Consider the following 27,939-nt stretch of genomic DNA (forward strand, 5'->3'; position numbering starts at 1 on the left):
AAAATGTGGAATCCATGTCAGCCATGATCTCGCTGAATGGCCTACACTTGTTTTTATTTTGTATGTTCTCATGTTTATATGATGGTAAAGCCTTCAAGGAGGTACTCAATATTTACCATTTTTAGGCACAAGAACACTAATGGCACTTAAATAGAAATGTCTAGAAAATAGGAAGTGGACTAAGCCATTGAACCCTTCAAGCTTGGGTGATCATTCATCTCAATAGACTGTTCTTGCTTCTCCTCCAAATCCTTTGATCCCTTTAGCCCCAGTAACATATCCAACTCCTTTTTGAACTGATACAACATTTTGGCATTGACTGCTTTCTGAGGTAGTGAATTCCATACTCTTCAACACACACTGGTTGAAGAAATTTCTCCTCATCTCAGTCCTAACTGGTTTACCCTATATTCTTAGGCTGTAACCCCTAGTTCTGAACTCCCCTTGTCATTGGGAACATCCTTCCTGTATCTATCCTGTCTAAAACAAAGAACTGCGGATGCTGAAAATTGTTGGAAAATGTGTGCAGGTCTGGCAGCATTTGTGAAGAAAAGGCAAAGTTAACATTTCAGGTCCAGTGACCCTTCTTCAGAACTGATTGTGGCCAGCAAAAAGTTGGTATATATGCTAAAAATAGTGTGGGAGAGGGGGGGGAATGAGTAAATGACAGATGGAGATGGAACCCAGAGAGAGATGGCAGAACAATAGTTGAGCAAACAAAGGAATGTAGCTGCTAATTTGGACAATTAGTGGCTGACAATCAGTTGTCTGTGGTAACAGCTCATGTGATGACAAAGTCTGGTTTGTGGGGTTGGCGTAAGGACATGGCTTAGGCCCTAAAATTATTGAACTCGATATTGAGTCCAGAAAGCGAAAGGGTCCCCAAGTGGAAAATAAGGTTCTATTCTTCCAGCTTGCACTGAGCGTCACTGGGTCGCTGCAGCAACTTCAAAACAGGGAACATGGTGATGTGTTGAAGTGGCAGGCAGCCGGAAGCTAACAGTAATTTCTACGAACAAAAATTTGTGATTATTTCTGTATTGTTCTCCCTTTTCAGGACTTGGCTAATACTTGATGAAATGTTGACTTTTGCTTAAAACCCTCAGATTTGAGCCTTCTCCTGTTCAGGCATCTTGCACATCCCCAATTTATTCCATACCACCATTGGAAGCCAAGTCTTCAGTCTTTTGTCTCATTAATCATTTTTCAGAACCTCTCTCTTTGAACAGACATTTGATCACTTATCCCAATGGCTCTTTATTGTGACACGGTCCTAAATTTTTATCTGTGAAACCTATATATGGCATAAATGCAAGTTCTCTTGTTGTTGAAATCTGTAGAAAGATTTCCACAGGGGTACAGGGAGAGAACAGGCTGATAATTTGTGAAGTAAAGATTTGATATTAGTAAAATTGGGCTCTCAAATGTGTACTCTTCTTTTCTCTGGCTGCTGGCCGCCCTGTCCTGCATCCCTTCCTCTTGTGCAACCAGGTCATCCTGGGGAGCAAACTTTCTCTCGTTCATTATCTTCAGCTTCTAGAAACAGCAAGCCTTTCTTCATTGCACTGTCGCACAGAATGTATAATCTGGTGTCATCTGACTTCTGATACAGAAAGTAGCAAGCTAAAATGGAATATTACCTCAGTGTACAAAGTTTAGGTTTTCTGATGCAACACATTTTACTGAAAACATCAAAAGCACATTTTACATCAAAGCATTCATTAAAACCATTGTTTTTATGACAGTAAAATGCTACATCTTTAAGAGGAATAATAGTCACAATCTTAAGATTTAGATAAATAGGCTGGAGAAAGAAACAGTGCCCACAGAAACAGGTTGGTATTGTTAACATGACTACTTAATAATCCATGCATAGACTTACCTTGTACCATTTATTATATCACACTTTTGTTTTACTTTTCTACATGTATCAGATTCCCTGAGGTAAACTCAGTGCAATTTTCCTGCTGTCCTGTTTCAGGGAATTCATTAATCCAAAATAAAAACACAATGCAACAATATAATTTTTCTAATTTTATTATTACTCTTCTCTTTCCATGCTCTCTTTTCATTCCCATTTGTTTAATTGCTCACTTTCATTCCCAATCTCTTCTATCATGATTTGATCACCCCTTTATTTATTCTCCACCAGACAACCATTTGTTTCTCTCTGATTATTGAAACCTCATCTTTTGCTTTCCTATTCTGTGGCCCTTTGCCATGTTCACCCAACCTACTGAAATTACATCCAACAAATTGGAAGATCAATTATTTCACATTGCTTTGTGATATAGTGTTGACATCCTCAAGTTATGTTTTAAAAATTGAACATATTATTTGTTACTACATTTGTGGAAAGTTTATTTAATAAGTAAATTAAATTTCTGAAAAAAGAACAGGCTTTGATAATTTGCTTCCCTTATTTGAGCTCATCCCTCTGGATTGTGTGTAAGCATGTTATTTAATAGGTAATGTAATCCCAACCATTAACATCATGAGTACCCAAACCTCTTCCCATAAATTGATCACTGATTCTCTAATAGCCTCCTTAAGTCATATTGATATTTTTATGGAAGTAAAATATGATATTATCTAACCTTTTATTAACCAATCTGATAGGTCAAGGGTCAGCTTTTGAATTTTCAATTTCTGATTCATTCTCCTTTTGTTTTCCACACCTGCATGAGATGTGGGCATACCAGGCCGGACTAGCATTCATTGCCCATCACTAATTGCCCTTGAATTGGGTGACTTGTTATGTTCCAGAGGGCCATTAACAATCAACCACCTTATTGTGGATTTGGAGTCACTTTGGGCAGCAAATAAGAATGGCAGCTTTCCTTCCGAAATGAACTTATTCAACCAGATTATTTTTACATGACAATTGACAATGGTCACATGATTGTCATTAGGCTAGCTGTTAACTCCAGATCTTTAGTGAATTAAAATTTCCCCTTCTGCCATGGTGGGATTTGAATCCATGTCACCAGAATATTTGTCTGTGATTCTGAATTACAATATGATTACACCTCAAATTCTCCAATTTTTTTTGTATTTTGATTTCACTCCTTTTTACCATAATTAGACTTTTCCACTATGACTGTCACAATATCTTTTCATGTTGTGAACATGAGAGCCTATCTGGAGCAGTGAGTATATGATTTACATAGAATCATAGAATACCAACACTGCAGATAGAGGCCATTTGGCCAATCTAGTCTGCACTGGCCCTCAAAAGAACATTTCACCACATCCCCCCGTTAGGTCCAAGGCAGTCAATAGGTTTTTGATGTACAAATCACAAGTCAGGAATGTACTCTAATTTTAACATGGTTTGTTATGGAAAAGTGATTTCTGTTAAGGACATAATTTTATGGGAACTCAGAGGAAGAGCTAAAATAGGAATAGCTTTATACTGCTACATCCCCTAATCAGAGAAGCATCAAGATTCCTATTGGGATAATTAATTAAGTTCTTTGAAGATGCTATACAAATGCATAAACGTTTGCTGTTTTTAAAACAAGAATAGTTTATGTTATGTTTGATTATAAAAATAAGTTATTATAATCTGGAAGGCATTGTCTTAAAGGATGACAGAAACAGCTTTAGTAATGATTTCTCAAGGAAACTTGGATAAATATGTTGAAGGGAAAAATATTTCATAGTAATATGGGGAAACAACAGGGGAGTGGGGCGAGTGAGATAGCTCAAGCAAAAAACTCAGTGTAGGCATTAAAGGTTAAAGGGTTTCCTTCAGTGTGAAACTATTGTGCATCAGGCATTTTGCACACACAGACACTGGTCTACCAAAAGATAACCACAAGACCCTTAAATGGTTTAAGGATATCATTATCCCTCTGTACCAGTGGAGAAAGTAGACTAGAGATTCCAGCAGAGGAAAGTGCAGTCAAGAAGAGTATGTCTGTTTTAGTTTGATGACAAGGAGCTCAAAGTGTCCATTCACCAAGTGGAGTAAAGATGCATGTGTAATATGTTGCAGGGGAACATTTTCACTTCAAGTGCCTAGTCCTGTAAAGTAATTCCATCACAAGCAACTATCGTCAGCAAGGTGGAATATTTCTGAGCATAAAATAGTAAAGGTAGCACTGTCTGTCCGAAAACTGCTGAGTTCATATCCAGTTTTGAAGAATACCTGCTCCAATATATAGCGTACTTGCACATTGTTTACAGAACACTAAATGATCCTGATGAGAGTAAGTATCTTACATCAGTTACTATTCCACTGAATATCTTGTATTGTCTTTGATATTCTTTGACAGACTGCTCTAGGTAGTTGGGAAATGAAAAAAGTTGGTTACTCTTCCTATTAAAATAAATATTTATACAGATGCAAAAAAAAACCCAAGTGAAGGCATACCCTAAATGTAACCCCATATCCTGCAAAATATTTTCTGTTCAAAATCCTAATAATTAATAGGTGATTATCTTCTGCAGTCTTGTGCTGAAAGGCCTAATCCACTGAAAGGTTATTGCACAAAACAGATGGGATAGAAATGCAAACAGCAACTCACAACATACTTGAAATAGGAAATCCTTATGAGCAAATAGAGCTGTAGAATGGATATCTGCTTGTTAATGTCCCCAAACCATTAAACTGGGTGTGTGGGTCAGGAGAAGCCAGTAGTTTAGCAACTAAAGAACAGATAGCCACGTTGCCGAGCATTGTTTGTGCCTCAGCTACACTGCCTGGGAATCTGACGAGAAAACGTACGGTTGTAGAAGGTTTCAGCCACAGCAGAATCATCAGAGGATTCACTTGAAAGATATCCTATGTAGTTAGCCAAATGTAAAAATGAGTCCACCAGCTGAATCTTTGCTGATGGGGATGAACATTATTTGCAATCAGACTACCATGGCACACTCAATTTCTAGTACCTCTGCAGTAGAGCTTTCTGTGGTACATATCAAAAGCATGGGGTATTCATGCTCAAAAAAAATACAATTCTGTTTTAGGGGACTTGGTTGTAAATGCATTGGTATGTTCAATTCAACCAGCTGGGCTGAGGCAATGCTTCACAGTCCTCCTTTCCTCTCGACGGTCTACTTCCAGTCACATGCTGACGCAATCCCCAGTAGTTAGTGTACCAGCAAAATAATATGAGTTAAACTGAAAAGTTTAAAAATGTACCTGACAAAATAGCGATCAGTTTTATCTCCCAGCTTTATGATGAGAATATGTTCTAATCATTGAGACCGTTGTTCAATGGAATGAATGTCATTTATGACATTGGGACATTGGAGAATTGTGACTGGAGGGGGTGACTCCTTGTCTCCAGTATTAGGACTGTTATCTGGTATATTGTCAATTATTACATAAGTAATTACTTTGGTTAATGCTTCAAATGTAGTTGGTAACATTTACACTTTTAGTACCTAATCTTGCTAATTAATCAATGGAAAAAATGATAATGCATACTGAAATGTGGCATGGCTTTTAAACTTGCTGTGTAATCTAAAGGTACATTTTCAACTACATCAGCAATGTCTAATTATCCTTTGGCAATTCAAAAGCTTTCTAACTAGCTTCAGCCATATTAGAGTATTCCAACCTCACCTTTAATATTAAAGAAAATCCAACTTGGGTTTTGCTATACTTCAGCATGGGAAAACACAGTTGCTAGTCATAGAATCATAGAGATGTACAACATGGAAACAGACCCTTCAGTCCAACCCATCCATGCCGACCAGATATCCCAACACAATCTAATCCCATTTGCCAGCACCCAGCCCATATCCCGACAAACACCTTCTATTCATATACCCACCCAAATGCCTTTTAAATGTTGCAATTGTATCAGACTCCACAACTTCCTCTGGCAGCTCATTCCACACACATACCATCTTCTGCATGAAAACAGTTGCCCCTTAGGTCTCTTTTATATTTTTCCCCTCTCACCCTAACCTATGCCCTCTAGTTCTGGACTCCCCCACCCCAGAGAAAAGACTTTGTCTATTTATCCTATCCTCATTATATTATTAAACCTCTATAAGGTCACCCCTCAGCCACTGATGCTCCAGGAAAAACAGCCCTAGCCTGTTCAGCCTCTCCCTATAGCTCAAATCCTCCAACCCTGGCAACATCCTTGTAAATCTTTTCTGAACCCTTTCAAGTTTCATAACATCTTTCCGATAGGAAGGAGACCAGAATTGCATGCAATATTCCAGTAGTGGCCTAACCAATGTCCTGTACAGCCCCAACATGACTTCCCAACTCCTGTACTCAATACTCTGACCAATAAAAGAAAGCATACCAAATGCCTTCTTCACTATCCTATCTACCTGCGACTTCACTTTCAAGGAGCTATGAACCTGCACTCCAAAGTGTCTCTGTTTAGCAACACTTCCTAGGACCTTGCCATTAAGTCTATAAGTCCTGCTAAGATTTACTTTCCGAAAATGCAGCACTTCACATTTAAATTAAACTCCATTGAATTAAATTCCCCTGAATTAAACTCCATCTGCCACTTCTCATCCCATTGACCCATCTGATCAGGATCCCATTGTAATCTGAGGTAACCTTCTTTGCTGTCCATTACACCTCCAATTTTGGTGTCATCTGCTAATTTACTAATTATACCTCTTATGCTCATATCCAAATCATTTATATAAATGACGAAAAGTAGAGGACCCAGCACTTGTGGCACTCCACTGGTCACAGGCCTCCAGTCTGAAAAACAACCCTCCACCACCACCCTCTGTCTTCTACCTTTGAGCCAGTTCTGTATCCAAATGGTTAGTTCTCCCAGTATTTCATGAGTTTTAATCTTGCTAATCAGTCTCCCATTTGGGAACCTTGTCGAACGCCTTAGTGAAGTCCATATAGATCACATCTATCACTCTGCCCTCATCAATCCTCTTTGTTACTTCTTCAAAAAACTAAATTAAGTTGGTGAGACATGACTTACCATGCACAAAGCCATGTTGACTATCCCTAATCAGTTCTTGCCTTTCCAAATACATGTACATCCTGTCCCTCAGGATTCCCTCCAACAATTGCCCACCACTGACATCAGGCTCACTGGGCTATAGTTCCCTGGCTTGTCCTTACCACCTTTCTTAAACAGTGGCACCATGTTAGCCAACCTCCAGTCCTCCGGCGCCTCACCTGTGATTATCAATGATACAAATGGATTTTAGTAAGGCGTTTGATAAGGTTCCCCATGGTAGGCTATTGCAAAAAATACGGAGGTATGGCATTGAGGTGAGTTGGAGGTTTGGATTAGGACTTGGCTGGCTGGAAGAAGACAGAGGGTAGTAGTTGATTGTAAAGGTTCATCTTGGAGTGCAGTTACTAGCGGTGTCCCACAAGGATCTGTTTTGGGACCATTGCTGTTTGTTATTTTTATAAATGACCTGGAGGAGGGGCTAGAAGGTTGGGTGAGCAAGTTTGCGGATAATACGAAAGTTGGTGGAGTTGTTGACAGTGAGGAAGGATGTGTCAGGTTACAGTGGGATATAGATAAGCTGCAGAGCTGGGCAGAAAGGTGGCAAATGGAGTTCAATGTGGGTAAGTGTGAAGTGATTCACTTTGGTATGAGTAACAAAAAGATGGGGTACTGGGCTAATGGTTGGATACTTGGTAGTGTGGATGAGCAGAGGGATCTTGGTGTCCATGTACACAGATCTCTGAAAGTTGCCACCCGGGTAAATAGTGCAATGAAGAAGGCATATGGCGTACTGGCTTTTATTGGTAGAGGAATTGAGTTCCGGAGTCCTGAGTTCCAGAGTTGCAGTTGTATAAGACTCTGGTGCAGCCGCATCTGGAGTATTGTGTGCAGTTTTGGTCGCCATAGTTTAGGAAGGATGTGGAGGCATTGGAACAGGTGCAGAAGAGGTTTACCAGGATGTTGCCTGGTATGGTAGGAAGATCCTATGAGGAAAGGCTGAGGCACTTGGGGCTGTTTTCATTGGAGAAAAGAAGGTTTAGGGGTGACTTGATAGAGGTGTACAAGATGATTAGGGGTTTAGAAAGGGTTGACCATGAGAACCTTTTTCCACGTATGGAGTCAACTATTACGAGGGGGCATAGCTTTAAATTAAGGGGTGGTAGGTATAGGACAGATGTTAGGGGTAGATTCTTTACTCAGCAAGTCATGAGTTCATGGAATGCCCTGCCAGTAGCAGTGGTGGACTCTCCCTCTTTATGGGCATTTAAATGGGCATTGGATAGGCATATGGAGGATAGTGGGCGAGTGTAGGTTAGGTGGGCTTGGATCGGTGCAACATCGAGGGCCAAAGGGCCTGTACTGCGCTGTATTTTTCTATGTTCTATGTTCTAAATATCTCAACAAGGGACCCAGCAATCACTTCCCTAGCTTCCCACAGAGTTCTAGGATACACCTGGTCTATTCCTGGGGATTTATCCATTTTTATGCTTTCAAGACATCCAGCACTTCCTCCTCTATAATATGGACATTTTTCAAGATGTCACCATCTTTTTCCCTACAATCTATATCTTCCATGTCCTTTTCCACAGTAAATACTAATGGACAATACTCATTTAGTATCTCCCCCATTTTCTGCGGCTCCACATAAAGGCCACCTTGCTGACCTTTGAGGGGTTCTATTCGCTCCCTAGTTACCCTTTTGTCCTTAATGTATTTGTAAAAACCATTTGGATTCTCCTTAACTCTATTTGCCAAAGCTATTTCATATCTACTTTTTGCCCTCCTGATTTCCCTCTTAAGTATACTCCTGCTTCCTTTATACTCTTCTAAGGACTCACTCGATCTATCCTGTCTATTCCTGACATATACTTCCTTCTTTTTCTTAACCAAACCCTCAATTTCTTTAGTCATCCAGCATTCCCAATATCTACCAGTCTTTCCTTTCACCCTAACAGGAATATACTTTCCCTGGATTCTCATTATCTCATTTCTGAAGGCTTCCCATTTTCCAGCCATCCCTTTACCTGTGAACATTTGCCCCCAATCAGCTTTTGAAAGTTCTTGCCTAATACCATCAAAATTGGCCTTTCTCTAATTTAGAACATTAGAACATTAGAACATTACAGCGCAGTACAGGCCCTTCGGCCCTTGATGTTGCACCAACCTGTCATACCAATCTGAAGCCCATCTAAACTACACTATTCCATGTACGTCCATATGCTTGTCCAATGAAGGCTTAAATGTACTTAAAGTTGGCAAATATACTACCGTTGCAGGCAAAGCATTCCATACCTTACTACTCTCTGAGTAAAGAAACTACCTCTGACATCTGTCCTATATCTATCACCCCTCAATTTAAAGCTATGCCCCCTCGTGCTCGCCGTTACCATTCTTAGAAAAAGGCTCTCCCTGTCCACCCTATCTAACCCTCTGATTATCTTATATATCTCTATTAAGTCACCTCTCAACCTTCTTCTCTCTAACGAAAACAGCCTCAAGTCCCTCAGCCATTCCTCGTACTTCAACTTTGAGATTTGGTCTCTCCTTTTCCATCACTATTTTAAAACTGATAGAATTATGGTTGCTGGCCCTAAAGTGCTCCCCCACTGACACCTCAGTCACCTCCCCTGCCTTATTTCCCAAGAGTAGCACCTTCTCTAGTAGGTACATCCACATAATACTGAATCAGAAAATTTTCTTGAATACACTTAACAAATTCCTTTAACAATATGGCAGTCCCAGTCTATGTTTGGAAAGTTAAAATCTCCGATCATAACCAGCCTATTATTCTAACAGATAACTGAGATCTCCTCACAAATTTGTTTCTCAATTTCATTCTGACTATTTGGGTGGTCTATAATACAATCCCAATGTGGTGATCATCTCTTTCTTATTTCTCAGTTCCACACAAATAACTTCCCTGGATGTATTTCTGGGAATATCCTGCCTCAGTACAGCTGCAGTGCTATCCCTTATCAAAAACAGCACACCCCCTCCTCTGTTGCCTCTCTTTCTATCCTTCCTGTAGCATTTATATCCTGGAACATTAATCTGCCAGTCCTGTCCATCTGTGAGCCATGTTTCTATAATTGCTATGATATCCCAGTCCCATGTTCCTAATCATGCCCTGACTTAATCTGCCTTCCCTGTTAAGCCCCTTGCATTGAAATAAATGCAGTTTAATTTATCAGTCCTACCTCGGTCTCTGCTTTGTCCCCGTCTGCCCTGACTGTTTGACTCGCTTCTGTTCTCAACTGTACCAGTTTCAGATTGATCTCTTCCCTCACTATGTCCCTGGGTCCCACCTCCACCCAAGCTGCTCTAGCAATTCTCCCTGGCAGTATATTAGTCCCTTTCCAATATAGGTATAATCCGTCCTTCTTGTACAGGTCACTTCTATCCCAAAAGAGATTCCAATGATCCAAAAATGTGAATCCTTCTCCAATACACCAGCTCCTCAGCCATCTGCTCTATTCTTCTATTCCTGCCCTCACTAGCTCATAAAACCTGGAGTAATCCAGATATTATTACTCTTGAGGACCTCATTTTAAATTCCTGTATAACTCTCTATAACGTCCCTTCAAAATCTCAACCTTTTCCCTTCCTATAGACAATGACCTCTTGCTGGCACCTCTCCCCCGTGAGAATATTCTGCACCTTCTCTGAGACATCCTTGATCCTGAAACCAGGAAAGCAACACACCATTTTTCGCTGCTGGCCAAAGAAACGTCTGTCTGTACCTCAGGCTCGAGAGTCTCCTAACATAATTGATCTCTTGGAACCCATTGCATTAGAGCCAGTCACAATACCAGAAACTTGGCTGTTCATGCTACGTTCACCTGAGAATCCATCATCGCCCAGATTTTCCAAAATAGCATAACTGTTTGAAATAGGGATAGCCACAGAAGACTTATGCACTAACTGCCTACCTCTCTTACCTTTCCTGGAGTTAACCCATCTATGTGACTGTATCTGTGACTTTCCCCCCCTTCTTATAACTGACATCCATCACATCCCCTTGCTCTTGTAAATTCCTCATTGCCTCAAACTGTCTCTCCAATCGATCCATTCGATCTGATAGGATTCGCAACCAACAGCATTTATTGCAGATATAATCCTCAGTAAACCGTAAACTCTCCCTAAACTCCCACATCCAACAAGAAGAGCATATCACTCTACTAAAGGCCATATTTGCTCCTTCACAAGCTATGAACCCAAAAAGTAGCATCATCTTATTCCTCTACAAAACACTGCCCCAGGTTAAATTAATAGTTATGGCTTATATTTTAAGTTTAATCAAGAGGCATGTCTTAATAAAATATATAATCAAGAAAGAGCCCACTCTACTCACTACTGCAGACTTACTGTAAAGCCACATTTAAATTTTCACTTCTGTTTCTGTGCTGTGACCTCTCCCAAACAGGTTCCTCCAAGATTACTTGTGAATTTCACTGTTAATTTTCCAAGGCGCACTCTGATGTCTAGCAGTACATGAATTCAAATAGCAAAGGCAGTCTGTTTCTTTCTCTCTCTCTATTCAGCACTGACCTCACCATGTGCTTCCCTTATCTGTTCCTCTCCCTTTTAAAACTGCTGTTGTTTTGACTTTCTTTTCTCTCCAAAGTTCCAAAACAATGCAACAGCATATAGAACAGTAATTGTTGCTCCTGGAATTAGAGGAAATCACCTCCAACACCTAAAGTACCTCAAAAAAGGAGCAGCTGGTACAGCCAGATATTTTTCCCATTTCCCCCATCTTGGATTACCCAGAATCCTTTTTTTGGGTAGCTTTTTAACAGGCTATCTGAGAATGTTGATATGCTTCAATTTCATTCAATTTTAATTCTTTTAAAAGAAGATTGCTTCAAATTTGGACTTATCTGTAAAGTACTAACTTTGAAATAACACTGCTAATCATTTCTAAAAGTTGTCCTTGTTATTTATATTTAATGTTCTGCCTTAACTAAACTTGCTGGGAATAGCAGCTTTGTCCGACTATGATATAAGTGCTCTTTAGGCCACCTGTGGGTGACCTCACACTTGGACGATGACATTTTCCTGTGGTATGGAGGCAACATATTCGGCATTTGATTTGACACCAATGAGGAGCAACCTCCTCCAGCCACAGAGATGAGGGCAGCAGCTGAATCTCCACACACATGAAACATCATGGAATAGAGAAAATGGATTCAAAGGAGATGAAAGCCTTAGCTCAGGGTCTATAGGCCAATGGTGACCTTCCTTGATTTTGTTGACAATTAGTGCCTCTGGAAGACTTAGGCTGCCATGCAAAGTAGTCAGAGATATCAGTTCCTTTTTGGAGAACTCCCCCCTTGAGGAGCAGGTGGTCATTTGTTGGTTCCAGGTTCCAGAGATCACAACCCCCAATTTCTTCATGCCCATAGCTTTCCAGCTTGCAAGGTTGTCAACAATAGTAATGACACAGATAGAGTCATACAGCATGGAAACAGACCCTTCAGATCAACTCATCCATGCCAACCAGGTTTTCTAAACTAAACTAATCCAATTTACCTGCATTTGGCTCATTTCCCTCTAACCTTGCCTATTCATGTACTTGTCCAAATATCTTTTGAATGTTGAAACTGTACCTGTGTCTACAACTATCTCTGCTAGTTCATTCCACATATGCACCATAGAGTCATAGAGATGTACAGCATTGAAACAGACCCTTCGGTCCAACCCGTTCATGCCGACCAGATATCCTAACCCAATCTAGTCCCACCTGCCAGCACCTGGCCCATATCCCTCCAAACCCTACCTATTCATATACCCATCCAAATGCCTCTTAAATGTTGCAATTACACCAGCCTCTACCACTTCCTCTGGCAGCTCATTCCATACCCGTACCACCCTCTGTGTGAAAATGTTGCCCCTTTGGTCTCTTTTATATCTTTCCCCTCTCACCTTAAACCTACGCCCTCTAGTTCTGGACTCCCCTACCCTGGGGAAAAGACTTTGTCTATTTACCCTATCCATGCCCCTCATAATTTTGCAAACCTCTATAAGGTCCGGGATGGGACCATTCGCCACAGCAGATTTGCCGCCACCGATTAGCCACTGCCCTTTGACCACCGAGGGTGCTTAGCCACCGCCCATTGGCCACTGAAGACGATTCACCACTGCAAGTAAGTTGTATATTTTGAATATTGGTGGTATAAAAAATTGTCGTTATATTGGTTAAGGTAGTGTTTGCGTTGTTTCAGTAACAACTTATTTTCATTACAGGAGAGTTGTTTTGAAGCTTGTATTTTTGGAATAGGAATTTTTAGTATGGAAACAGAAATTATTAGTAAACGTGGAAATAAGAAGTTTTACCACGATGGTTTTATACATATTTTTGATAATACTTGAATCATTCTGGGATAGTTTAGGTTTTGGCAATGTGAACAAAGGGGCCACCACAAATAAAGCTAAAAAAGTATCGAGACGCAGACAATAGAATTAAAAAAGTTGTTCTTGAATACGGCGAAAGAGATTGTTTGGAATATCTTAGAGGGATATGCATAATTATCAAATGAACTGAAATTTCATTGTTTAATATTAATATGAGATTTTACTGCCATTATAAAGATTTTTAAAATATATTTCCTTTTTCTGGTGAAAGTTTGTAACTCATTTTTATATATAAACCAATAAAATTATATTTATTTTACCTTTTTTTTAATCAATATGTACAATGTTGTTGTACAAATAAAGGGGACTGAGTAGTATGAAAGAACAGGCAGAAGGGAAAATAATCAGTACATGTCTATATTTCCGGTGGAGAATAGTCTCCAGAGGTGAAACAACCCCAGTGGAGAAACGCTGGTGGCGAATCGGCAGTGGCTAATCATCAGTGGCGAATCTGCAGTGGGGAATCGTCACCAACCCATAAGGTCACCCCTCAGCCCTCGACGCTCCAGGGAAAATAGCCCCAGCCTGTTTAGCCTCTCCCTATAGCTCAAATCTTCCAACCCTGACAACATCCTTGGAAACCTTTTATGAACCCTTTCAAGTTTCGCAACATCTTTCCGATAGGAAGGAGACTTGAATTTCACACAATATTACAACAGTGGCCTAACCAATGTCCTGTACAGCCACAACAAGGAACTATGAATCTGCACTCCAAGGTATATTTGTTCAGCAACACTCCTGAGGACCTTACCATTAAGTGTATAAGTCCTGCTAAGATTTGCTTTCCCAAAATGCAGCACCTCGCATTTATCTGAATTAAACTCCATCTGCCACTTCTCAGCCCATTGGCCCATCTGGTCAAGATCCCGTTGTGATCTGAGGTAACCTTCTTCGCTGTCCACTACACCTCCAATTTTGGTGTCATCTGCAAACTTACTAACTGTACCTCTTATGCTCACATCCAAATCATTTATGTAAATGAGAAAAAGTAGAGGACCCAGCACCGATCCTTATGGAACTCCACTGGTCACAGGCCTCCAATCTGAAAAACAACCCTCCACCACCACCCTCTGTCTTCTACCTTTGAGCCAGTTCTGTATCCAAATAGTTAGTTCTCCCTGTGTTCCGTGAGATCTAACCTTGCTAATCAGTCTCCCATGGGGAACCTTGTCGAACGCCTTACTAAAGTCCATATAGATCACATCTACTGCTCTGCCCTCATCAATCCTCTTTGTTACTTCTTCAAAAAACTCAATCAAGTTTGTGAGACATGATTTTCCACGCACAAAGCCATGTTGACTATCCCTAATCAGTCCTTGCCTTTCCAAATACGTGTACATCCTGTCCCTCAGGATTCCTTCCAACAACTTGCCCACCACTGCAGTCAGGCTCACTGGTCTATAGTTCCCTGGCTTGTCCTTACCACCCTTTTTAAATAGTGGCACCACGTTTGCCAACCGCCAGACCTCCTGTGTGAGAAAGTTGCCTCTCAGCTGCCTTTTAAATCTTTCCCCTTTCTCGCCTTAAATCTATGCCCTCTAGTTTTGAACTCCCATATCATAGAGAAAAGATGTTTGCAATTAACCTGATCTATGCCCCTCATGATTTTATACATTTCTATAAGGTCAACTCTCAATCTCCTATGCACCCTGAGAAGAAGTCCCAGCTTATCAAGCCTCTGTTTATAACTCAATCCCTCCAGTCTCAGTAACATCCTTGTAAATATATTCTGCACACTTTTCAATTTAATTACACCCTTCCTATGGAAGGATGACCAGAACTGTATGCAGTATAGTGGCCTTGCCAATGCCCTGTACAGCTGCAACTCCTATGATGTCCAACTCCTATACTCAATGCTCTTATCAATGAAGGCAAGTGTACCACCTGGAGATAATAAGGACTACCGATGCTGGAAGTCAGTCGATAAAATGTGGAACTGAAGAAGCACAGTAGGTCAGACCGCATTAGAGAAGCAGGAAAGTCGACATTTCAAGTCAGCACCCTTCATCTGCTTTCTTTACATGCTTGCCACAGGTTGCTGGGTTTATATAGCAATGAAGCCATCATCATGTTAGCCTGTGATTTTTGTTAAGTAAGAGGGTTTTCATTAACTTAAGGTGCAGTTGCTCTGTGAACATTGCAAGAGCCCAGTGCAAGGTATTCAGGAAGCTACTATTTCCTTTAGCATTTTTGAATATCAAGGCTGTTCTTTCCACCAAAGTACTTTTAGCAGTTGGATTTTGAGATGCAGATTTGTGGGATGTTGGGGGTGGGTGGGTGGGAAAAGAGGAGGAGGGGCCTGCCTGCTCGAGAAAATCAGGCATGGCTTCATCCTGTCTCCCTTCACTTGAAAAGCAAAGCTTTGCATTTTTCCATCAAGACTCCTGTGCAGGATGTACTTCCATGTAAATAACCACCACTACCCCTCAACCCTCCACCACTAAACCTGCTCCCCTCCAACATTCCCAGGTAACCACCACATTCACAGTTCCACCCCCTCATTAAAACTACTCATTCCAATCACTAGAATAAAACTGACCAGTATTAATGGGGTCCAATAGTGTGTAGTTCACACAGTCTCATTCTTTCTTTCAAATGAATAGTGTTAAAGGTACATTAGCAATGTAATAAGCACTCAAGTGAGTCCTTTTAGACAATTAAGGCATTGTTCTTGTAAACTTTCTTTTGGTTCTACAAGTGGCTTTATCACAGCGCAAGGTGAGTTGTTCATTTCCATGGCAAGAGATGCCCCAGCAAACATCCTTTTAGATTTGGAGTCCAAGAGGGTCCTAGCAAGGACTGTGTACCTGCACCTCAGAGGGGCACTTGGTCATTAGGGCAGCAGGCAAGTGTGCACAGCTCTGTTGGGGTCAGGGGGAGATGGGAGAAACAGAAGGAAAAGTGAGAAGAGCGTCCCACTGCCATCAACATTTTCTCTATCCCCCTCATTGTCCACCTGTAAGTCCCTGCTTTCTGAGAATGCTTTAGGTCCATGCCAGTTGGCATTGTGCAAGTTAGCAGCTAGAGCATGCAGGCCATTGGTAAGCATGTGCATGCATTAAGTGATCTGCTGCAGCTCATTCTCCCTAAGGTAGGCCACTCTATCAATGGAGACAGTCATAACTACATATACCTGAGATATCAAGGCTATCAGGTCACAGCTGGACTGCTGCACTTTCTGTGAAAGAGTGTACACTGATTCGAGGTATTCAAATAAAATCTAACACATTTCCTGGAGCTGCTGCCTGAGCATCTGAGCTTCACCCTTTATATCCAGTTGAGCTGAGCTTAAAGAGTGCTGCATCCTCTGTAATGGCTCTCTCAATTGCTGTCATCAACTCCAGGGTAGGCTCCAGTTTACGTGGAATATGTTGCTCATTGTGTCTGTCTCAGAGATTGGAATTGCTGTGAATCTTTGAACACGTGGAGGACATGCAGGAATCATGTGGCATGGAACTTCAGAGTGTTACTCTTCATCGAGGACTGCTGAGGTTCATCCCTCAGGTCTTCTTTCAGATCTAGCAATGCAGCTGGGAGGTGAATAACATGCAGTACTGTTGACTGTATGTGACCTTGGGCTCTACATTAGCATAGGGCAGATCATTACACTTCATGCTTAGGATACATTGATTCACCACGAGAGCAAATGAGAATGTGATATCTAATATTCAGGGCCAACCTTATCCCTCTGTCATTAGTGGCCTGTAATTCTAGCAGCTTACAAGTATACTCCTCTATCACAGCCTAACACACATTCTTGGCATTGTGGTTCTTCTCTTCTCCTTCAGTGACAAAAAGCAGAGAGTTAGGATTCAGATGGATGAGAATGGTTAAGGGCTGGGCTGACCATGAGCCATGTGGGGAATGTGATTGTTGTTTGTTGAGTTGGAGATTGAAGGAGGAAGCTGGAGAGAAGAGAACATGTGTGACAGCAAGGTGCTTTGCTCAAAGGAATGTAGTGTGTGGAAAGGAAACATAGTTGATAGAGCGATAGCTACCTGCTGACAATTGCAGGACACTCAGTATCATTGACGGTAAACAATTTTCAGCACTTGGTCTATGTCCTAGGTACCATTCTTTAGCTGCTCACAATCACCTCCTTCTGACATCCATAGGGAATAGATTTCTTTCATTGCATTCCTCTATTCAGTCCGTGAATTAAGGTCAATGCCTCATATCCATTATTTAAATCTTTAGATTGTATATCATTCATAACACCTCAGATAATAAAGTATCTCATGCCCATATATAGCAAGACCTAGGCACCATCCAGGCTTGGGCTGAAAAATGATAACTTATGTTTGTGCTATGCAAGTACCAGGCAATGATTATCTCAAACAAGAGTCAGTCTAGCCACGTCCCTTGACCTTCAATGGCATTATGGTCATTGAATCTTCCCACTCTAAACCCATCTTGAGGGTTACTATTGACCAGAAACTGAACTGAGCCAACCTTCTTAAGAGTGAGGCAACAGGAGCAGGTCAGAGGCTAAAACTCTGACAGGAAGTAACTCACCTCCTGACTCCAGCAAAGCCTGTCCAATGTCCATAAGTCACAAGACTGGAGTCTGATGGAATACTCTTTTGTCTGGATGGGTTCCCTTCCAACACAACACAAGATAACCACCACCATCCAGGATAAAGATGTCTATTTGATTGGCACCCCATCTAACAACTTCACCATTCACTCCCTCCATCATTGGCACACAGGAGCAGCATCAAGGAGCCGCTCAGCAACAATTTACTAATGTTCTTTAGGTAGCACATTTCAAACTCATCAACTCTGTAACCTAGAAGGACAAGGGCTGCTGATACGTGCAAACACCACACCACCTACAACTTTGGTCCAAACCACACATCATTTTGGAACTATATTGCCATTCTTTTTGTGTCCCTGAGGTAAAATCCTGGAATTCCCACTCCAACAGGACAATGGGTGTACTTCCATCAAGCAAACAAATGGTTCAAGAAGGCAGATTTCCATCAAGTTAAGGGCAATTAAAGATGGACAATAAATGCCTACCCAGCCAGTGACACTCCCCACCCCCATCACATCTCATGAGAAAAAAAGTAAAAACCCTGCTCTCACTATGAGGTCTGCTAGAATTCCCTTGAATAAAGATCCTCCATGGTTTGGTCAGCTGCATCAACACACCTATCCTCCCAGGTCAGCCTGGGAACCTAGAGGCTGGATAAAATTACTTATCCATGCACACAAATTAATTAATCAGTATTCTGATTTCACACTAGTCACACTGATTGGGCAGAAGCTAAATTCCCAAGAATTTTCTCCAAACTGACGTATTACGTTGTAAATAATTATTGCACTCGATATTCCAATGGATGTCAGGACCCATACACAAGGCACAAATGCAAGTCACAAACCCACCTACACCAGAATCATATACAATGGTATGGAACTCCAGGACCTGGCATTCAAAGGGGAACTATTTTAAAACTTGCCATCCTCTTAACGCTGGTGGACAAGCTTTTGAATACTCCAGATCCAATCAGGATGGAGGACGTGGGCACAGCTGAGGCAGGCAGGCAATCATGAGAGCGCCTCTGTTCCTCAAAGAAGCAAATAAAGAGGCCTGCAGCTTGTGGGATCATCAGGGATTAGCAGTTCTTCACCGACATGAGATCAAAATCCTGGACCTTCTCTTCCAAGAGCATTGTGGGTGTGCCTACACCACAGTTTAAACAAGGCAATTTACCACCATTTTCACAAGGAAGTTAGGAAAGGACAATATATGCTGGTGATGTCCATATGTCTTATGAAATAATTTTAGCTGGAGTACATAGAACATGGAACATTATAGCACAGTTCAGGTCCTTCAGCCCTCGAGGTTGCACCGACCTGCGAAATTAATCGGATGCCAATCGAACCTACACCATTCCATTATTATCCAATATGTCCAATGCCCATTTAAATGCCTTTAAAGTCAGCGAGTCTATTACAGTTGCAGGCAGGCTGTTCCATGTCCTTACTGCCCCCTGACTAAAGAATCTACCCCAATATCTGTCCTAAATCTATCTCTCCTCAATGTAAAGCCATGTCTCCTCGTGTTAACCTTCACCATCTGAGGAAAAAGCTCTCACTGTCCACCCTATCCAATCCTCTGATTATCTGATACGTCTCGATTAAGTCACCTCTCAACCTTCTTCTCTCCAATGAAAACAGCCACAGTTTCCTCATCCTTTACTCATAAGACCTTCCTTCCATACCAGGCAACATCCTAGTAAGTCTCCCCTGAACCCTTTCCAAAGCTTCCACATCCTTCCTATAATGCAGTGATCAGAACAGCACACAATACTCCAAGTGCGGCCGCACCAGTGTCTTGTACAGTTGAAGCATGGCCTCATGGCTCCGAAACACAATCTCCCTACCAATAAATACCAACACACCATATGCCTTCTTATCAATCCTATCAACTTGGGTGTTAACTTTCAGGACATAATTGTGGTATTTCATCCCCACAACCCCTGGGGAATGGAATCTGCTGTTTCAATATCTAGATGGCCTGCATTATCACAATTAATGGGGGATGAGAGGGGCACTCTAGGAGCTGTAGCTGTTGAAAAATAGCCACTACAGTCGGGCATTTATTTGACCAATTGGCTGCCCACGTCCATGAAGTTGAAAGCCAACCCCAAGAGACAGGAATGCATCACAGGTTCATCCTGACATTTCTCCACCATTTGGCAGGCCTTTCCTCCTCTGCCTCCAACTCCATGGCAAGTTTCAGCCCTACGTCTCAGTGTTTGTTTTTGTTAAACTTTGCTCTAATCATTCAACATTTGAAAATAACTCGCGTTTCCAAGGCCTTTCAGTGGAGAGACTGCCAATTAAAGGTTATTCCCATCACTAAATTAGACTGATTTCATACGAATGTATTAAACAATCACAAGCTAATATTTGTACATTAGAAATGTTAAGGCCGAGATCACTTCAACCGTTAAAAAAATGGTTTTACCTTGGGTTTCAAGACTTTCACATAGTTCAGTTTTGGCTTCTCCATTGGGTCGGAGATTTCCTTTCTGGGTAAACTTGTTGGACATTGCGGCCGCTGTCACTACAGCTTTTAGGCTGCGCTTGCGTCTCTGCACATTCTGTTCTGGGTGGAACAGGATGACATAAACCTTGGGCATATACAGCATGCCAAGCGACACAGAAGCACTCAGATTTATGGAAATTGTCAGAGTGGTAGTTTGAATATACATCTGGAAAATAGAATGAACAAAAATATACATTTTTCAGTAAATACTCTCCAATTGTATAAATGTATACTTTGCCTTGTGTTTGATGGCAGCAATTAATAAATCTGTTTGGGCCACACATGCATATTTAACTAATCCTATATTGTATATTTCAAAAATATTTAATTGGCCCTAAAGCACTTTTGCACATCCTAACGCTGTGAGGTGCTATATGAATGCAAGCCATTCTTTTATGAAATCAATTATCTCTCCACCCTTCAGGCTCTCTGCCTGTATTCGTGATGAAGGGCTTTTGCCTGAAACATCGATTTTACTGCTCCACGGATGCTGCCTGAACTGCTGTGCTTTTCCAGCACCGCTCTAATCTAGAATCTGGTTCCCAGCATCTGCAGTCCTTGTTTTTACCCACTTCACTATAATATAATTGCCTCAGGAATCTCCATTCTCATGTAAATCTAACCAGCCTTTTCCCTCCCTATGATGTTTGTGAGTGGCACGGTGGCTCAGTGGTTAGCACTGCTGCCTCACAGCACCAGGGACCCTGGTTTGATTCCAGCCTTGGGAGATTGTGTGGAGTTTGCACATCCACCCAGTGTCTGTGGGGATTTCCTCTGGGTGCTCTGGTTTCTTCCCGCAATGCAAAGATGTGCATCTCAAGTGGATTGGCCGTGCTAAATTGCACACAGTATTCAGGGATGTGTAGGATAGGTGTATGAGTAAGGGGTAAATGTAGGGGAATGGGTTTGGGTGGGGTACTCTTTGGAGGGGCGGTGTGGACTTGTTGGGCCAAAGGGCTGTTTCTCCACAGTAGGGATTCTAATTCTGATGATGTCAATCAATGTGCTACAAAGTATTCAGGGTGGCTTTATCTTGTACAGTATTTCAGTATTTTATTATGCTTCACAAAATAACTTTGTTAAGAACTTATAAAGTCCACCTCAATTAAGGCCGGCAGTTTAAACTACCAGGAATTGTGAACCTGAATCTGTGATTACATGCTTGTGAATAGCACATCGTTAGGAGCAGACTACCGGGTGGGAATTGCACTTATTTAGTTCATTCACTCTTGGATCAGTTTGCACTAAAACATAGCCAAGAGAAAGATAGCATTGAATTGTTTTGTTCATTGAAACAAATAGCTGTCATTTTAATTGCATTGCTACAGTGAATTGGCACATTACATTAAAGGGATGTGTCAATATAGATGCAGTCAGATATGTAAGGGGATATTTTGGAATATGTGGCATACATCCATTCCAATGAGAAAGCAAAATTCCAAGGATTGGACCCACAGTCTATGGTTAACTAGAATGGTTAAGGAGATTAACAAACTTAAATAAAAATCATACCTCAGTGCAAAGACATGTGGCAGTCAGAAGATTATTCAGCAAATAAAGAATAGCAAAAATGACTAAAGAGAAACAGTTTTTTTTTCAGAATACTAGAGAAAGCTAGCTAAAGTTTCCATAAATGTGAACAGGGTTATGGAAAATCCAAACAGATTCTACAATTACACTAAGATAAAAGGGTAACTAGGAAGAAATAGGGCCCCTTAAAGATCAGCAAGGCCACCTAGGTGGGAGATGGAAGACACTTTACTTGACAAAGGGGAGATGCTGTGAAAATTTGTGATTTCAAATAAACCTGTTGGACTATAACTTGCATTATGTGATGTCTGACTATACAAGAAAGGTGGTGAGGAAAAGCCAGGGAACTGTAAACCTGTGACCCTGACCTCGGTGGTGGGTAAGTTGTTGGAGGGAATCCTGAGCGATAGGATTTACATGTATTTGGGAAGGCAAGGACTGATTAGGGGTAGTCAATGTGGCTTTTTTTCATGGGAAATTGTGTCTCACTAACTTGATTGAGATTTTTGAAGAAGAAACAAAGAGGATTGATGAGGGCAGAGTGGTGGATGTGACCTATATGGACTTCAGTAAGGCATTCAACATGTTTTCTCATGGTAGACTGCTTAGCAAGATTAGGTTACATGGAATACAGGGAGAACTAGCCATTTGGATACAGAACTGGCTTGAGGATGAAAGGCAGAGGTTGGATTTTTTCAGACTGGAGGCCTATGACCAGCAGTATGTCACAAGGATCTGTGGCGGGTTTACTGGTTTCCATCATTTATATAAATAATTTGGATGCAAACATAGGAGTTATAGTTAGTCAGTTTACAGGTGACAGCAAAATTTGAGGTGTAGCTGATAGCAAAGAAGGTTATCTCAGAGTACAACGGGACTTTGACCAGATGGGCCAATGGGCAAAGGAGTAGTAGATGGAGATTAATTTGGATAAATGTGAGATACTGCATTTTGGAAAGGCAAATCAAGGCAGGAGCTATAATAGTAAGGTCCGGGGTGGGGGGCTGCAGGTTCATTGTTCCTTGAAAGTGGTAGATCAGATAGTGAAGACGACATTTGGTATGGTTGCCTTCATTGGTCAGAGCATTGAGTATAGGAGTTGGGAAGCTGTGTTCTACTTCTAGAATACTTCATTCAATTCTGGTCTCCCTGCTATAGGAAGAATGTTGTGTAACTTGAAAGGGTTTGGAAATGATTTGTAAGGATGTTGCCAGGATTATAGAGTTTGAGCTACAGGGAGAGGCAGAATAGGTTGGGGACATTTTCCCTGGAGCATTGGAGGCTGAGGGGTGACCTTATAGAGGTTTATAAAATCATGAGAGGCATGGATAGGGCAAATAGACAAGTTCTTTTCCCTGGGGTAGGGGAGTCCAAAACTAGTGTATGTGGGTTTAAGAGGACAGATTTAAAAGGGACCTAAGGGGCAACTTTTTCACATGGAGGATGATGCATGTATGGAAGGAGCTGCCAGAGGACATGGTGGAGACTGGTACAATTCCAACATTTAAAATCTTCTAGATGGGTATATGAATAGGAATGATTTGGAGGGATATGGACCAAGTGCTGGCAAATGGGACTAGATTTATTTAGGATATCTGGTTGGCATAGACAAGTGGACTGAAGGGTCTGTTTCCATGCTGTAAATCTCTATAACTCATTGCCTCTAAGCATGCATTGATCTCATAGGAAGTGCTTCTACGGAATGAACAAAGTAATGGTAGGACAGGTGAATTTCACAGCTATTTTACATTAGTCTTTACTATAGAGCATGAAAGTTATATCTCAGAAGTAGTGAGAAATAGGAAAACGGAAGAGAGAGAGAAAAAAATCAGGAACACCAGCTCTCAAATATCATATTATGAAGTTTAATTATACTTTTTATGTTTCAATTTTAACTTCTTTAACTCCAGTTTAATTAATTTGCACCTAATGACATTTTTCCAGCAGATTTTCAACTTCTGTTTCCCTGGTTTTTGGGTAAAACTCCCCACCTAAGTGTCTAGCCACCCAGTTTAATTCTTCCAATAGCAGTGCCTTTAATTTTATCTGAATTGTCTCATCCTGCTCTATCAATGGATTAACACCAAAGATCGGCATTGCAGCACTTAAATGTTACAAACACAAACAGTTTCTGTTTGTTTTTAAACAAATTTCTAAAGCGACAATAGATTTCCCTCCATATTAACTTTTCTGTTTACCTGTAGGGATCTATCCCCACCTCCAAGTCCTAATTTTGGTGAAGGGGGATGAATCAATTCCCCTGTTTTTAACCTTTGTAGATGCAACTTCTTTTAGCATGCTGCTCTTTCACACTTAAAAGGATAATGTTTGTCAAAATCAAGGACCAAATACAAGGTTTCCTCGAAAGAGGATCATTTTTTACTTCTTAACACTTACAAAAAATGTAAAGTATAATATCAAACACACACATGAAAACACTGGTGTAAAGATTATGAAGGAGAGAGCATCCAAATACATTCAGGAATCAGCAGTTTAAAATGTCTTTCAAGCCTTTGAGGTGTTAGCTTTTAACCTGAGACCATGGTTTTTGGAAATTTACAGAAAGTTTTAAATTAAAAAGACTATACAGATCTCAGTGACATGTTTCAGTAATTTTGATGACAGTAATTTTAGTGCAGACTGAAATTTATTTTATTTTAAGAACTGGCATAACCTATTCAGGTGGCCATTGTGCTAACAGATACTAAAAGCCAGATGATAATAACTTAAGTTTGTAGATTATAGAATCCCTACAGTGTGGAACAGGCCATTCAGCCCATCAAGTCCACACCAACCCTCTGAAGAGCACTCCACTGAGACCTACCCCCTCAACTTATCCCTGTAATGCCAGGTTTCCTATGGAAACCTCACCTAGCCTGCATGTGCCTGGACACTATGGGTAATTTAGTGTGGTCAAACCACTTAACATGTGATAGTCTTTTTTTTAAACCGTCATAGCACCATTGAATAATTTCTCAGAGCATTATTTCTAAGAGAGAGCTTGGAAATGATTTGTAAGGATGTTGGCAGGATTGGAGAGTTTGAGCTACAGGGAGAGGCAAGTGATTGCAACATGTTGGAAAGCACTTCTCCCTTGTTTGTCCTCCTATCTTTGGGAAGGTTTACCTCACTGTAGTCCCTCAGAACTTATAGCAGGAACTTCAGGTAAGACTAAGAGATCTGCAGATCAGTGTTTATAGATCCCCTCTCAATTCAAATAGTTGCTACAAAAATTCAAGTGTTGATTAGTCATTTATTTTAAAATCCAACCTTTGACAGAATTTTTTCTGTATCTCACACACTGTCCCAAAATTATCCATTTGCTTGGAGGTGGGATATAAAATGGTTTAGCTTTTGCAAAGAGCAATTGGTGTTTGTGTTAATCAGGGAAACAGATTCCAAATTTGAAAATGGTTCCATCATTGTGCCAGAGACTAAGCTGATAATATTTAATCCTGTATCCCCAAGGCTTGTGCAACAATTTCACTCTGATGCCAAAATGAAGGCAAATTACAAATTGCCTCTATGTTTTTCTGTTCAAAACTTATACCATAGTGCGATAAAACACAGAAGGAATTACCCATCGCTTTGCAACTGTCCCATCCATATCCCACTCTCTTGTCACAATCCTACATTTGATCCCAACTTTCTCTTCCATTCCCTTTTCAAAGTTACTACTGAATATTTTCCACTGTCCTTTGATACAGTACTTTACCAAAATTTGGCATTTTATTCATCCATCAGGCTTTTGTGGAAATTATCCGTCCCTGGACAACATACAATATTTTTGATATAAACATTAAAAATAGATTTGGATTTACCTGAATTGATCGAAGGTATATCTACAGGACTTCATTCCACACATACACACCTCAGTGATTTATGCTGGTCACACCTTTTACAATACTCTGTTGGCTTGATACACAGAAAATATGTAGCTGCAGTTTTTTGCATGGAATATCTAATTGACTTGCTGCTGCAGAATGTGATCATCTATTTACAGGTCACGAGCACTTCACCACCTTCTGCACTTAATAGTGAGTTCAACACCTTCAAATTATGAGTATTCTTCCATTTGTTTTTCCTTTCTTTTAGCTTTATTTGTTGCATTCCTCTCTCCTCTCCCCTCTCCAGTGGGATTGTCCACCCTTTCCAATTTGGTAGATGGACACAACATTATTCTGCCATTCTTACATTCCAATCTTTTAATCTGCACTATCAACATCCTTTCACTCCCAGCCCTCCATATCTCCACACTTCACATCAACTCTGATGAAGAGACATCTGGACTCATAATGTTAGTTTGCTCTCTGTCCATGGATGCTGCCTGACCTGCTATGATGTCCAGCATTTGTTGCTTTCAGTACTTTTCTCCACTGCCTGGGAAAATGGGAAATTGCATTCAAATGAGTCGAGATTAGATATGAATAAGATGTTAATGAATCTAAGTCATTGTGATGTTTAAATCTTGAGTGAAAAACCAGACCCTTTTCATTCTTGATGTCAAAGAATTTACTTTTTCAGATCTCACCACATTTTACCAATTGACTTGTCATTGTACACATTGTTCAAGATAGACTCTATGAAATACATCATTGAAATAACTACAGTTGGAACACAACAATGGTAATGCTCATTAGTTCTTGCTCTTCAAAACAGAGCATTTATTAATCATAACAATGATTTAGGAATTCAAAAAACTAAATCCTAGGCATAATGGGATGTTCCTCGTGCAGTAGTTCGAGATTTAAACAAGGTGTTTGCAGAGATTAAAGAACTATTTTCCTCTCCAACAATGCAAGGTATGAAAAAAGTGTTGTGCCTAAATTTGAAACAAAAGATCATATGACATTGTGAAATACTTTGTTTTATACACGTCCAAGCCTGTAATTAACTTTATTGAAATAAGTTACTGTGCAGTTATAAGTGTGTGAAATTATGCTGTACTGTAAATGATAATTTACTTCAAAGAGGTGAAAATAATTCAAACTTAATAAAATACAAACATGGGATGGAGTATTATGGGGTGGAATGGCATGGGCAATGATAAGAAATCAGCGAGAATTGCATGAAAATTCTAGTGGGCCTTTCTGAATGCCAGGAGGAGCTAGTTGCATTTTCCAAAAGAATTCCAGTCATCGAGAGCAGATTCTCGTGAGCGATGAGGTGCCTATTAATAGGGATTATTTCTTATTGTTAGCCTTACCAACTCTCAATATCATCGCTTTATCATGCAGTCTCTTATTGTAACAGCTGCCATGAGGAACCCAGACACTGAGAATTCTTGACATGAAAGTCCAAGTGGGTTGCTGGTCACCCCAACTTCATGCTTCCAGACCTCCATCATGGACACCCAGGCGCATGCTCCAAGGGCAGGGACTGCACTCACGCAAAGTGCATGGACCTTGAGAGTGGTCACTTACCAGTCTCTTCATATCACAATGGCACATTTCCGATCCACTTCAGCCATTCTGCACCTTGGGTGCAACAGCAACTTTCATTGTAGTGCAGCTGCAAGGACACAGACCAGGGATCGGACCAGGCTGCATCTCAGGGCTACTCACTTGCTCCCTTCGCACTCATTCATCTCATACCTACATGGATGCTGACAGCATTGCTGCCTTGTTTTGTCTTGTTGTTCTTTGCTAACCTCACAATAGCAACTATGGTTACTGTCTTCCTGCGCAGTTGACACAGACACAAAACCAAGAACCATGTCATGGTTGTCAGCAGTGCTCCATCAATACAATAGAGAAACTCTTCATCTATGGGACCCAGCAGAGTAATAACCAATCAAGACAATCTAGCAATTAATGTTTTGTTTTGAAATTTTGCAGTTTAAGCCTGTTTTTTTTTATTTTTAAAGACCAGGAGATGGTTAAAAAAAGTTTTAAATTGTGAGATTTAAGCAAAGCGTATCCACTCTTCTGGTGCATTTACATCTAATTCATCAATTTGGGACCTCTTGACTGCAAGTTGACTACAAGATAGAATGAGATCTATTTGATGTGGGTGGCACAGTGGCACAGT

General features: G+C 40.8%; 1 protein-coding gene across 2 annotated transcripts in view; it reads right to left on the reverse strand.

Moving 5' to 3' along the window:
- LOC140467272 (metabotropic glutamate receptor 4-like) overlaps window positions 1-27,939 on the reverse strand; it is a 1,248,646-nt gene that overhangs the window by 49,718 nt on the left and 1,170,989 nt on the right. For both annotated transcript variants that reach the window (XM_072563525.1, XM_072563524.1), the window contains exon 10: window positions 20,299-20,545. In XM_072563525.1, the coding sequence (XP_072419626.1) occupies window positions 20,299-20,545 (247 nt within the window). The remainder of the gene's footprint in view (window positions 1-20,298; window positions 20,546-27,939) is intronic.

The sequence above is a fragment of the Chiloscyllium punctatum genome, chromosome 45 (genome assembly GCF_047496795.1).
Source record: "Chiloscyllium punctatum isolate Juve2018m chromosome 45, sChiPun1.3, whole genome shotgun sequence".
NCBI classification, from domain to species: domain Eukaryota; kingdom Metazoa; phylum Chordata; class Chondrichthyes; order Orectolobiformes; family Hemiscylliidae; genus Chiloscyllium; species Chiloscyllium punctatum.